The following is a 12901-nucleotide window of genomic DNA, read 5'->3' as shown; positions in this document are numbered from 1 at the left end:
GCCCTGTAGGGAGTGGGGATGTGGTGCAGCCCCACAGGGGAAAGAGGGCATGGGCCCAGACCCAATTCACAAGCAGGGAGGCTTGGCCCCACAGGGGAAGGGGGCAGAGCTTGGCTCTGACCGGCTGCCCAGAGAATGGGGTTTGGGGATTTGGCAGGGGGAAGAGTGACTGTATTAATGGCACTGCCCCCGCTGCCAAGTTTCCAGACCCACGGCAAACCCCATGGGCCACATACGATGGTTCTCCAGACCACATCTGGCCGACAGGTCAGAGGTCTAGCACCCTCGCTCTACGCTTACATCAGTAATACTATCACTTTGTGGGAGTGTTCTGATTTGGTGGGGGGCGGGGGGGGCAGCTTGTGTGCGTGTTCCACTAACTGGCAACAGCAAGTTACCACAAAGTACCAGCAATCAATTTAGATCTGTAAGTTAAATCAGTGGGTGTGTCATTAAGTCTGAGCATTCCTACAATTCCTATTTTTTTCAGATGGCTTGCACTATATTTTGAGATGGCTGATAAAAGATGAGCATTAATTCAGATGTAATGAATGCTTCTGAATTGAGATGAACTATGCAAAATTTTATCTTGCTCAGAATAAATCAAAGTGGCAGTGGAACATCTGGGTTAGAATTGTCTTGCTTTTCCATGTTTTAGAATACTGTATAAATATATGGAGGTTAGATGAACATCTTGCTGGGGTCGTTTGTCCCCAGTATTCTTTCCTGCCGTGGCGGGGGGTCGGACTAGATGATCTGCTCAGGTCCCTTCCGGCCCTAGAAACTATGAAACTATAAGGCTAAATGTACAAAAAAAATAATTGTTTGGATCCTGTAGGAAAAAGCAGCCCTGCGTCAGTGACAGCCCTGTCTGGCTCCTGTTGACTGTCACTGATGCAGGGCTGCTTTTTTCTATAGGATCCCAATGATTGTTAATATACCCGCTACCCACTGTCACATTCCACATCAAGGGAAAACAGCTACATTAGTTAATACTGATAGAGACAGATAACACATGTTGCATTATTCATGGCTGCAAAGAAGATGCACTCAATGCATGCAATTAATTAACAGTCCCTCCCCCTCCCCTCTGCTCCTCACAGGCAGATAACATTTCCGACGATGAGCCACAGGTGGTAAGTTCCACTTACAACTCAGGAGCTGTGGTCTCAGTATCACCGCTCTATATAAAAATACACATTCTACATTAATAGAACGCCATACAAAAATTGTAAACGACATGCAATATAGGAAAGTGTCCCAAATGACACTATAATAGTTATTACTGGACATCAAATAATAAAAGTAATAAGACGCCGATAGGTCATACTTTAAATTGCAGGAATACAAAACTTACCTGTTGTCTGTTATATGGCTCGAAATCATTCCGTGACTGAAGTAACTCCTGAACGGCTGCAAAGAGAAACACATTTTGCTTACCCAAACAAGAAAAAGAACACAGAAAAGATTTCAGAGCATGAGATGCTGTTGATATGAATAAGAAATGAACTCAATACACAGCATGAACAACCCCAACCCACCTGCAAACTACATACATAATCACACAATCAGAAGCATTAAACCCAATAGGAACCCCTGACAAGTATTATTGAGCAGATACAATGGCAGCATCTCTATGCATCCCATCTCATCAGAAATGATGTAAAACCTGTCATAAATTTAAAATCCAATTTTCCTGTGGGCTGCTGTATACAATAATTCCCATTACCAAAATTAAATTAAACAGATATGTATCTGGATCTGTTAGAAAGACAGACGGCACAAGTAAAAATGTATTATCAATGGGAAAAAGGCACTCAATTTTGAAAGTAGCAGTAGTATCAAACTAGATAGACTCATGGTAACAATACACTAAAGACAGCATGCATGATACAGACTAGGAAAGAAGGGATTCCTAAACCTACACACTGGAATAGGTACAATGGTTTATTGCAAACATTCTCTGAATGAATCGGCAAATGTCATCTTGAATTTCAAAATGGTCATCTAATAAGCATACCTCCCCCGCCTGAGATTCGGAGAGTTCCAAGATGAAAGGAATTTCAGTATCAAAACTAGTAAAAAAGCAGGTCCACTGGTGTTCAAAAGATGTTAAATCCTAAGGAAAGTGAAGGAGAAATCATTAACTACCGTCTTGTCAGCATGGCAGTTAAGTTCACAGATAATAAACAACTAACACAGCTGGAACAGTTTTATTCACATTTCAACTACGTACGCTGCTGTTTCATGACCACTTCAGAGACTGGCAAAAACACTGGGCACGTCTACACGTGCACTTTAATGTGCATTAGCTTATTTTGATGTGCATGAAAAAAAAAAATCATAAAACAATTGTTCTTTTACTAATACACATTGAAGTAGGCTAATACGTCTTTTTCTAGTACCTAAAGCGCATTAATGAATATGTAGACGCACATATAAGTTTTTCCAATCAAAACTTAATGTTAACTACAACAGGGGTGGCCAACATATGAATGGTGCCACAAGTGACACAGGCAGGCTCTGTGGGGCACGCAGCAGACCAAACCAAGACGGGCAGCACAGTGGCCGATAGGGGAGGGAGCAGAAAGCACAACAGCCAAGCGAACAGAAGTGGATCAGCTTGGCACTTAGGGAGAGCGTAGTGTTAACCTGTGGCATGCCTGCCGAAAAGGTTGGCTCCCACTGAACTAGAAGATCTACCTTTCATTTAAGGAAAGCATTCTTCTAAGGACTGGATACTTAATTCCAGTCTAAAAACATGAGGCTTTTTAATTTTTTAATTTTCTTTTTATTTAAAAATCTATTTTATACACACACACACACACACACACACGTGTATGCATATAAATAAACTGAAATTTTAGAAGTGTATTGGTTTTAATTTCACTCAAGAGGAGAGATAAATGGTAAACAGAAACAGTGATCCAACAAGCAAGTATTGTGCAAAGGACTCAAAATAAAGGAGAGAAAGATTTATTCCTAAATATTCATTTTGAAACAATCTAACATGAAATAAAGACAGTAAGATTGTAGATGGAGAAGAGAGAAAGAAGAAAAAAAGTAATTTCTTGTGACTAAATATTATGTTCAAAAAATAATCTTCCTACATTCTTTCACCTCTACCAATAAAGCTATGGGTTTGAGGAGCAAAGCACATGCACCGAGTATACTAAACAGCATATACAGAATGGAAATGGAATGATCTGTACAAATTAATAGGAATTTCATAAGTTGAGGAAGTAGAAGTTAAAAATCAACTGCAAACAGTAAAAAAAGAAAGAAAAAAATCTGCATCAAGCTGATGAAACAGATGTGTGAAAACCACATGTACTGCATTACAGAATTACAATAAAAATTTTGAAGTGCTCTAAAATTATTCATAATATAAATTAAGGCAGTGGATGGTTTTCCATAGTTTTTACACATTAATCTGGAGGATCATGGTTAAAAATATAATTATAATGAAGACTCAGTCAGCTCTTTTAAACACAGCACAAATGGTAAAAGTTATAGGCCCATATTAAAAAGTAGTAAGGTTATGTAGAAGACAATACTTACAGCTATTTTATTAATGCAGTGCTAACAATGAGCTATATAAATGTATAAGACTAAATGTGTTACGCTGGCTAACCTTAACTGCATTTTTACATGGCATTTTAATGTCTCAAAAAACCTTATTATTACAGAATAAGGTGAATCTATTCTGAAGAAAATGAGTTTATCTTATAAAAGAAACTTCCAAATAGTTAGAACAACTAAGACCAACAGAGAGAGTGTCTTCCACATAAGATATTGGCTTTCTAGGGTAGAATAACCAACCATTACTTCTATTAGTTTTTTCTAGCAAGTTGCTATACTATTTACTCCAGATTTAAATCCACTTGGTATTTTGTCTGCTTGTGAGACAGAATTTTAAAAAGCAGACAGAGAATTTTAAACAAGTTTTTAACGCTAGACCAACTACACAGCCGTTGACATCCACTAGATTGTTACAACAAGACTGACTTTAACAGAAGCAGAACTAGACCAAATCTGGGTACTTCTAAGAATTTCACCCTGAATCTTCAAACCTTGAATAGAAGCTGGATCAGTGTAACAAGAAGCTGCAGCCTTACCTTTAATATGGGGGCAGAGAAGGGGAATCTAAAAGCATACAAAAAGCATCTTCTGGTATGCAAATAAGACCTGATACCCAATTTCAAATGCCAACATTTTATTCATTTCAGTGGGATGTGCATGTGTTCGGATGTTTCAAGACAGATTCTTATTCAAAGAACAGCACCACCTTCATACGATGGAAGTCTGTCATCTCCCAAACCACAATGGAAGGTACCTATCGGCAACTCAGTTTGGAGAAATGCTCAGTCAACTGAACTATTCACTTCTTGGTCATAGGCTTATTTCAGGACAATGCTGGCGATTTATGTCAAGTTGAAGTCCTATTAAAATTTAAGCTGCTTGGAACAGGGATCTTCTCTCTTATGTTTGTACAGTACAACAGATTCTAGATCAGTGGTCACCAGATTCTAGAGATCAGCAGTAGATCCCAGAGTCTCTTGAGATCAATTCCCCTCCTCCCCCCGCCCCAACCCAGCAAGTCAGTCGGTGGGGGAAGACAGCTCTTGAGTCCCTTATAAATTTCAAAAGTGATCTCCATCCTAAAAAGGCTGGAGACCATTGTTCTAGATCCCCAACTGGGCCCTCTAAAACTATGAAAAGCAACCAATTGCAAATACTACAGATGTAATACAAGTTCATGTGGCAAAAAAAAGTTTGACTGACAACTTACAATTAATGAGAGAGGCCAGGAACCCAGTACGTAAGAACGACGCCATAAATCTGACAGGGTATAGGTTGCATGCGTGTTGACATAGGTAGACAACCTTTTTTGGGTAAATCTGATCTCTTTTATTAGACCACCTCAAATAGTTGGGAAGCTTGTGAAGAAGAATTTTTCCAACCATCTGAGTTCAGCTAAAAGAGATCAGATTTACCCTAAAAAACTTGTCCGACTATAAATCTGAACCTTACAAAGAGTCAGGCTCCTTACAAGAATACAGCTCCTCTCCATCTACAGCTTTACTGTCATTGTTTTGTGTTAAATTGTTCCAAAATGAATACTCCATAAGCAATGTAAGGAAATCACTAATTTCTATTCTTCATCCTGTTCTATTATTAATAAGAGATCAGGGCTTTCAAGCATGATAACATTCTTAGTGAACTGAACTGTCTGAAAATGTACAAAGTGCACATGCAAAATAAATTGGCTATAGTTAATCATAACTACCTTATCTAAAATCATTAGTGATACAGTCAAAAAATATATATTTAAAATTGCTTTGGACTTATTCTAGTTGTAGGTAATTGAAGCACCACACCGGAATAAATTAGGCAGAATATACAGAAAACATGTTTGAAATTCTCAAATTCCTTTCATACCGGATTTAGAAAGCCAATACGAAGCCTCAAACTGGGGTTCGTGTCCACTAACCCCAATTGCCAATCGCAGTAATATTCTAGAAGCATATTTCTAACCTAAGCTCTTTGAGACACTTTAAGCTACCTCCTTAGAAAACAAGTCTTATTAAAAAAATAAAAAATGTGACCACTGTGTGTCACTCTTGGTCTACGTAACTAGAAAGCAGGTATAAATCAGTACGAAAATTACTTTTTTTGGTGATAAAATTGTTTTTGTCGTAAGACATTCTTTTAACAAACTGAAGAACTGCTATCAAAACTATGCTGTGCACACAGCGCTGGGATCTAAAGAATACCTAGCAAATGCATTTAATTGTAGGAATTTTCTCCATAGGCTTCACAAGGCATTAAGTAAAGCATCATTATAGCCCCAAACAACTTCATAAAAAAGGGGGGAAAAAACCCCCAAACAAATGAAACAAAAACCCAGAAATCCACAAGCCAGAGTAAAGGGAGCAAGCACATTTCAGCAGGCTGCATTATATAACCAAAGCATTTTGCTGCTTAGATGCACTATTTAAAAAAGTGACACTCTCTCTCTAAAAATGAGCTAATTCAACGAGTCAAAAGGTTTCATTTGCATTACCTCAAAAATCAAGTCCTCCAGGGAAACAAGATCCATTTTGCTGTATGTTTTCCACAGATCAATACTGACATCCATTAACTGAAAAAAAGACATTTTTTTTTACAACAAAAAGCACAAAAGCAGCGTTATGTATACAGGTTTACACTAAATTCAGTGTTGAGATGTGAAATTTTAAAAAGCTAGTCCTGAGAGTATTAGAGTTTACAAAAAGTGGTATGAAAGGGTTGCCAATTTGAAACTGAATGTAATCTACACATTCTGAAATAATCCCCACTGTAAAATTGATTTTCTTCATGCTGTGATAACATATAATAATAGATTCACAGCTTTATTTGAAACTTTCTGGACAATCCATATCCCCAAAACTTTCCAGGAGTCAAACATAAGAATGAATTAATTGGTGAGAAAAAGAGAGATATTAATAGGAAAAGCCAAAGGACAAGAAGAGGTAAGATTTCAGAGAAGAGTCAAAGTGAAATAAGAATAACTGGAACTGCACATTAGGCAACGCTTTCTACAACTGGAAGGGCGGGGGGGCACACACATACTGAACTAAAGGAAAAGGTAACTGATATATTTCCCTCTATAGGTATAGGGATCCTGGTTTTCTCTAGTTAAAAACAAAAGAGAACAAAACCCAAATTCTCTGATAAAAATCCCAAGTTCTCCCATTTAAATCCCCAAATCTGTATTTTTAAAATGAAACAGAGAGGGGGAGACGGATCAGTTGAACAACTTTTTATTGATACATTTAGAATTTTAAAGCAATTAAAACTGCTACCACTGCCTCAATAATTATAATAAAATCAATTCGAAATGCCTATATATTTTGGCCTTTGATCTTGGTTTTATTTTTATGGAAAATCTGAGGCCTCCCTGCCCCCTTGCTACCCAGGACATGGGTTAGGGTTAGGGGGTCCAGCTGTAGCTGCCCTTCACCCCACCCCCTGCTTCGGGGCTCTGAGTAGCCCTGATATGCCAGTGTCCCTCACTCCCAACCCATTGTCCCCTGCCCCCCCAGTGCCACTTACTCCTGACTCTCAGGCCCCCAATACCCGCTGGTGCCCCTTACACCCGACCTGCAGCTCCCTGTCCCCCTGCAGGTGCCCCTACCAGGGCTACAGGACCTGGCAGCTGTATCCTGCCCATGGGTGCCAGCTGCAGCCAGCCAGCAGCACCTGAGGCCCACCTGCTACACACGGGAGGTGGCGGCCACTGCAGCCAGAGCCAGGGGAAGACTATGGACCCCACCCAACTCCCACCCCAACAGAACAGCTAGAGTGGAGCCAAGCAGACCCCATGGGGGCCAGGGGAGGGTGCAGGCTGCTCACTGTGGGGCTTGAGGCTCCCTGCCCTGCTGCCCTTCCCTCGGGTGCTTCTGCAGCACAGTGGGCAGGACCTGGCATGGGAGGGTGGAGCTGACTGGGGAGACTCAGTTCTGCTGCCACTGGGAGTCCTATACCACGTGCGCTGCCATGGTGGTGAGGCACCCCCTGCCTGCCAAGCAGCAGAGGTGGGGTGGAGGGTGCACCACAGCAGCATGGGGTTGTGGCCCTTTGTTGCTACCAGGTGGGTAGGTGGAGTCTCACCTCTGGCGGCACGACTGGCATGGCAGCACTGAGATTTCCACGCAGAAATCTGAGGGGACACATGCCCCTCCTGCCCCAATGCATCACCAACGAGCAAACCTAGACCATGCCCGAAGTGTCCCCAAACCCTGGCCCTCCAACCCCCTCATCCCATAGAGTTATCATTATCCAACTGCCAGGCCTGTTGCCACCACCCTGCCTGGCTGCATTGCTGGCCACAGGCGTGTGCACTTGCATGCATGCACGGCACCCCCTGCCTCCAAATCACCCTCCTCCCCACTGCCCCCAGCCCCAAGCAGCTCCTCGCAAGCTGGATCTCTGTCAGCCTGCAAGTGGAAACTCACGCTTTCCTACTTCAAGGGGGAAAAGCCGGGGTGGGGGGGTGTTCTTTAAAGGGGAAAATCCATGTTTTTCCACAGAAAACAGAAAACCCAGAACCCTAGTAATCAGAGATGTTAGTCACCCATTCAATTAGTAATATTAAAACCAGGAATGCTGACATACATAACTGCTTTCTGTATTTTTGTATATTTTAATGATGGATTAAAATGAAGCTTTAACTGAAAGTTTAAGTGACTGCTTTACTTAATCATTTCAGTTACTATTTTTCCTGGATCAAGCAGCACAAACAGGCTTATGACTTGTCAACTGTCATCTTCTCAACATACATACTGAGCATACCTATACCAAATTCTCTAAATAATAATGCCAGGAACACTGCCACGTTTGTATCATCACATATTTCAATGTTATGCCAGCATAAAATTAAGACTAGAATAGCAGTATTAAAAAAATTAAGCAAGCTCATTGTAAATTGTAAATTGAATAAAATAGGGTTAAGAGGCTCCACTTTTCCACATATAGGAAACTACTAGAGTTTGAAGAGCTAAAACTAATGGAGAACAATAAACTCTCAAGAGCTGGTAACGTCTTTATTAAAAAAAAAAAAAAATCTACCAAATTACTTCCCAAAAGCATTAGTTTTTTCCCCACTGGTGATGTACAGCAGCTGTTTAACAGCTGACAATGCCAAACAAGTATAGCAGAAGTTAAGATTCTTATTTCCACCATAAAATCACAAAGTTTTTTTGTTTTGTTTTTTTTAAGGAGGAAGAACAGAAGAACCCATACTGGAATTTAGCTGAAATGCCTTGTTAACTATTTTCCAGAGTTCTAACACCACAATGCTTTCTACCTTTATATAATTCAATATAATTTCAAGTGCCATCTATATCTCTTAGAAGCCTCCTATAGAGAGTCATAGTTTTCCTGGCCCCAGAGAACCCAGTGCCAAAACACTTCTCATCTACTTACAACAAAATCAAAATTTTTACCAGTAAATTTAAGTCCAGAAGAGAACATTATTTAGTTATACCTCTGTTGTGCACAGACCTATAAAGAACTCGCTTAGTTTATGGGAACAGAGAGGGTACATAGAACAAGATTTCATGACTGCTCTAATGATGGTAAAAGGAAATGAGAAAAAGCAAGTATGAGGATTTCAGCAGAGGAATGGAAGCAGGAGAGTATATGAATTAAGCAGAAAGATAAGCAGGCACATAAGTAGTCACAGAAGGGACAAAAAATGTTACTTCAGCAAGACAATGAGGGGTTATAAAAGTTATCAAAACCAAGACAGATGACCAATCATTTCTTACTGCTGGTAAAAGTGATGATAGCCAAAAAAACAGGAAGCGGGGGGGAAGGGGGAAAGCCAACAATGATGCCAAGTGGACCTCAAAAAAGAGAAGAGAATCCACACATGGAGATCAGGAAGACTGTAATAGCAAACCAACAGCACAGTGGCCAGAGAAAATTAGGGAGGTTTGCACAGCTCTGGAAGTGGTCCAGGAAGAAGAAATGAAATGAGAAACAGATTACAGAGGAAAACTCTGTGCAAGTATTTAGGGTTGTTGGTTGTAGCTGTATTGGTCTAAGGACAAAGGCAGACAAGGTTCTTTGGGCAGATGTGATATCTTTTATTAGATTATCTAAATAGTTGGAAAAGATTTGCCTTTGCAAGCTTTTGGGCACAAACACCCTTCTTCCTTGCTTTGTGCCTGCAAGTTTGCAAAGAACAAATTTTTCCAACTATTTAGTTGGTCTAATAAAAGATATCACATCTACCCAAAGAACCTTGTCTGTCTATGCAAGTATTACATATAGCACCCTGTTCAAATCTGCTGACAACACTAAGATGTGGGGAGAAGTGGGCACGCTAGAAGGGAGGAATAGGCTGCAACCTAGACAGGTTACAGGGGTGGGCGGATGGGAACAGGATGCACGGATAAGTGCAAGGTGCTGCACTTAGGGAAGAAGAACCAGCACCATCCCTACAGGCTGGGGAACTCCCTTCTCGTCAGGGCAGAGGCAGAAAAGGATCTTGGAGTCATCACTGATGCCACAATGAACATAGGCCGGCAGTGTGGGGAGGCAGTCAGGAAGGCCAACCGCACTGTCATGCGTGCACAGATGCATCTCTAGCAGGTCCAAAGAGGTGATCCTCCCCCTCTATGCGGCACTGGTCAGGCCGCAGCTGGAGGACTGTGTCCAGTTCTGGGCACCGCACTGCAGGAGGGATGTGGACAACATGGAGAGGGTCCAGAGGAGGCCACTCACATTACGGGGGCAGCAGGGCAGGCCCTATGAGGAGAGGTGATGGGACCCGAACCTTCTCAGCCTCCACAAGAGAAGGCTGAGGGGGATCTAGTGGCCTGTTGCAAACTAGTCAGAGGGGACCAGCAGGCATTGGGGGAGTCCCTGTTCCCCCGAGTACTGCCAGGAGTGACCAGGAATAACGGTCACAAGCTGGCAGAGGGGAGATTCAGGCTAGACATCAGGAGGTGCGACTTCACGGTCAGGGCGGCTAAGATCTGGAACCAACTTCCAAGAGAAGTGGTGCTGGCTCCTACCCTGGGGGGCTTTAAGAGGAGACCAGACAAACACCTTGCTGGGGTCATTTGACCCCAGTACTCTTTCCTGCCATGGCAGGGGGTTGGACTTGATGATCAGCTCAGGTTCCTTCTGACCCTATCAACTACGAAACTACATATAAGCTTTACTATCTCCATTCTACAGACAGGGAAAACAAAGCGGTCACTAGATCTGCCCAAAGCCAAATAGCACAGGTTTTTATACTGAAAAGGTATTATGCCAGGCAGCAGTATACTCAGGCATACTAGGCTGCTCTGTGCATGCTACCTACCAAACATGCAGCAGTCTAACTACCTTTACACACTACCTCCCAAACTGAAAGCAGTGCAACTTCATGTGAACAGGGCCACGGATAAAACTCTTCAGCCTTTTTTTCTCATCCCATAGTGCAAAGGAGTCCACCCACATTGTTGTACAAATACAGCCATGCTGCTTCTGGCCTGGGAGTCACTCAACATGTCCAATAGGGGTGTGTGAAACAGGCCATATTTGATTCAGATTTGGCCCAAATCAGGGACAGGGATTAGATTTGTTGATTCAGATCACTGTCCCCAATTCGATTCAGCTGAATCCGAATCCAAAGATTAGATCCTCATTCAGGAAAAAATAAAATAAAATAATCAGTGATTTGGCCATAGACACCGCTTTAAATGTTTTTCCTACATACCTCAAGGTACCAGGTGCAGCTCATGAACGCTGTGATGCTGGGGTGAATGGAGCATCCCACAGGAGTGCACCCCCCACTTCTTGTCCACTTCCGGTTCTGCTGCTGAGTGTGCTGGGGAGCCCCCGCACTCTCGTGGGATACTCCATCCGCTCCAGCACTGCATCGTTCACAAGCAGACTGGTACCTCGAGGTATGCAGAAAAGCATTTAAAGCTGCATCTATGGCCAAATCATCAAATCTTTCCAAATCTCTCTGAATCAATTTGCAGGGTTCCAACTTTATTCAGAGAGATTAAAGGGGCTCCTAATTTGATTCGGAGATTCGGTCACCGAATTGGGCCAAAACTCTGCCGAAACGGATCAGGGACTGAAGCTTCTCATAGCCCTGATGTCCAAGTGTACAGCAGAAGTTTCACACAGCCCTAACATCCAAGCCTTGCACAGTAAGTTTGTGGTACAGACAAGGCAGGGGATATGTGGTTTGTATTCCCAGTTGCTTATCCATCCAGCAGGCCACAAAGCCTCAAGAATCCACATGCTGGGAGACTCCTACAGCACAACTCCTAAACCAATGGATTACCCAAAATAAGAAGATACGGTCACTCCATTGTGCCTCATATCAGCCTCATATCTTTAAGTGATCTAGCATGGCTCATCATTTTTGAGATCCAGTATTTCCCCCCCTAACAGAACTAGAAATAAGTGGAGAAATAGGCTATCATCCTAGAATGGTAGAGAGAAAACCGCAGGTGAGCCCAGATCCCCTAACAAGGCATCGCCATCCCAGCTAAAACATCTCTGAGCCAAAAGCGTGCATCTAACTTGGTCTTAATGTGCAAGGATGGAAATCTGATAACCTGAGTAGCCTGTACCAATGGTTAACCACCCTCATTCTCTTGGAGAGTTAGAATCCAGAACCACAGTCCACAAAATAGGAATGATGGACTTTTCCTTAAACTGTAACAGTGATTTTATTTAGCAAGGAGGACAACGGGAGAAGAATTCTGCTTCCAACAAGTTCAGTATAATCAACAAAATTAAAAGCTTACTAAATACATACCTCATATTTCATGGTAAAGAAGCCATCGCCACCAATTCCTTCCAGTGCAAAAGCCTGTACTATTGGCCACTTTTCTACAATGAACATATCAAATATCTGGAGATGCCCTACGGAAGCAAATATTTTACAAAAGTTAAAATGACTAATAGCTCTCTTCTTTTCATAGTGTTCAAGTCTCAGAACAGTTTTAAGAAGCAAGATGAAATATTCCAATTAAATACATTTTATTGACTGAGGTTCTCTCTCTCGTGTTGCACTGGACTCCTATTTTGGTAGCAATTAACACAAATTTTCAATAAAAGGAAAAAATGCCAGACTAACTGTAAAATCTACAATATATACCATACAATTAGTTTAAAACCACCTAGTTATACATGATATCATTTGCTTCTGGAAATAATTGAAGAGTTATTTTTATTTGGAAATGATTTGGGACTAAAAATTGATTATATGCAAAAATGTAACATTCATAGAGTAGCAAGACTGAAAACTGTATTCAGAAGCACAGAATTTCAGCAATGTTTAAGGATTGTCCAGCAACACTGGTTTGAGTTTCCCATGTTTTACATTTTACAATAAAAAAAA

The 12901-nt window shown here is 41.5% G+C and overlaps 1 protein-coding gene across 1 annotated transcript in view; it reads right to left on the bottom strand.

Annotated features, from left to right (window-relative positions):
- Positions 1–12901, bottom strand: part of CUNH20orf194 (chromosome unknown C20orf194 homolog) — a gene marked incomplete at its 5' end in the record, with an annotated part of 123010 nt that overhangs the window by 72220 nt on the left and 37889 nt on the right. Inside the window, 4 exons of the mRNA XM_019552559.1 lie at positions 1358–1413; positions 2021–2119; positions 6068–6145; positions 12317–12423. Of these exons, the coding sequence (XP_019408104.1) occupies positions 1358–1413; positions 2021–2119; positions 6068–6145; positions 12317–12423 (340 nt within the window). The remainder of the gene's footprint in view (positions 1–1357; positions 1414–2020; positions 2120–6067; positions 6146–12316; positions 12424–12901) is intronic.

Source organism: Crocodylus porosus, unplaced genomic scaffold (assembly GCF_001723895.1).
Source record: "Crocodylus porosus isolate Cpor-Errol unplaced genomic scaffold, CroPor_comp1, whole genome shotgun sequence".
NCBI lineage: Eukaryota > Metazoa > Chordata > Crocodylia > Crocodylidae > Crocodylus > Crocodylus porosus.
This window is presented reverse-complemented; position numbering and strand designations above follow the sequence as displayed.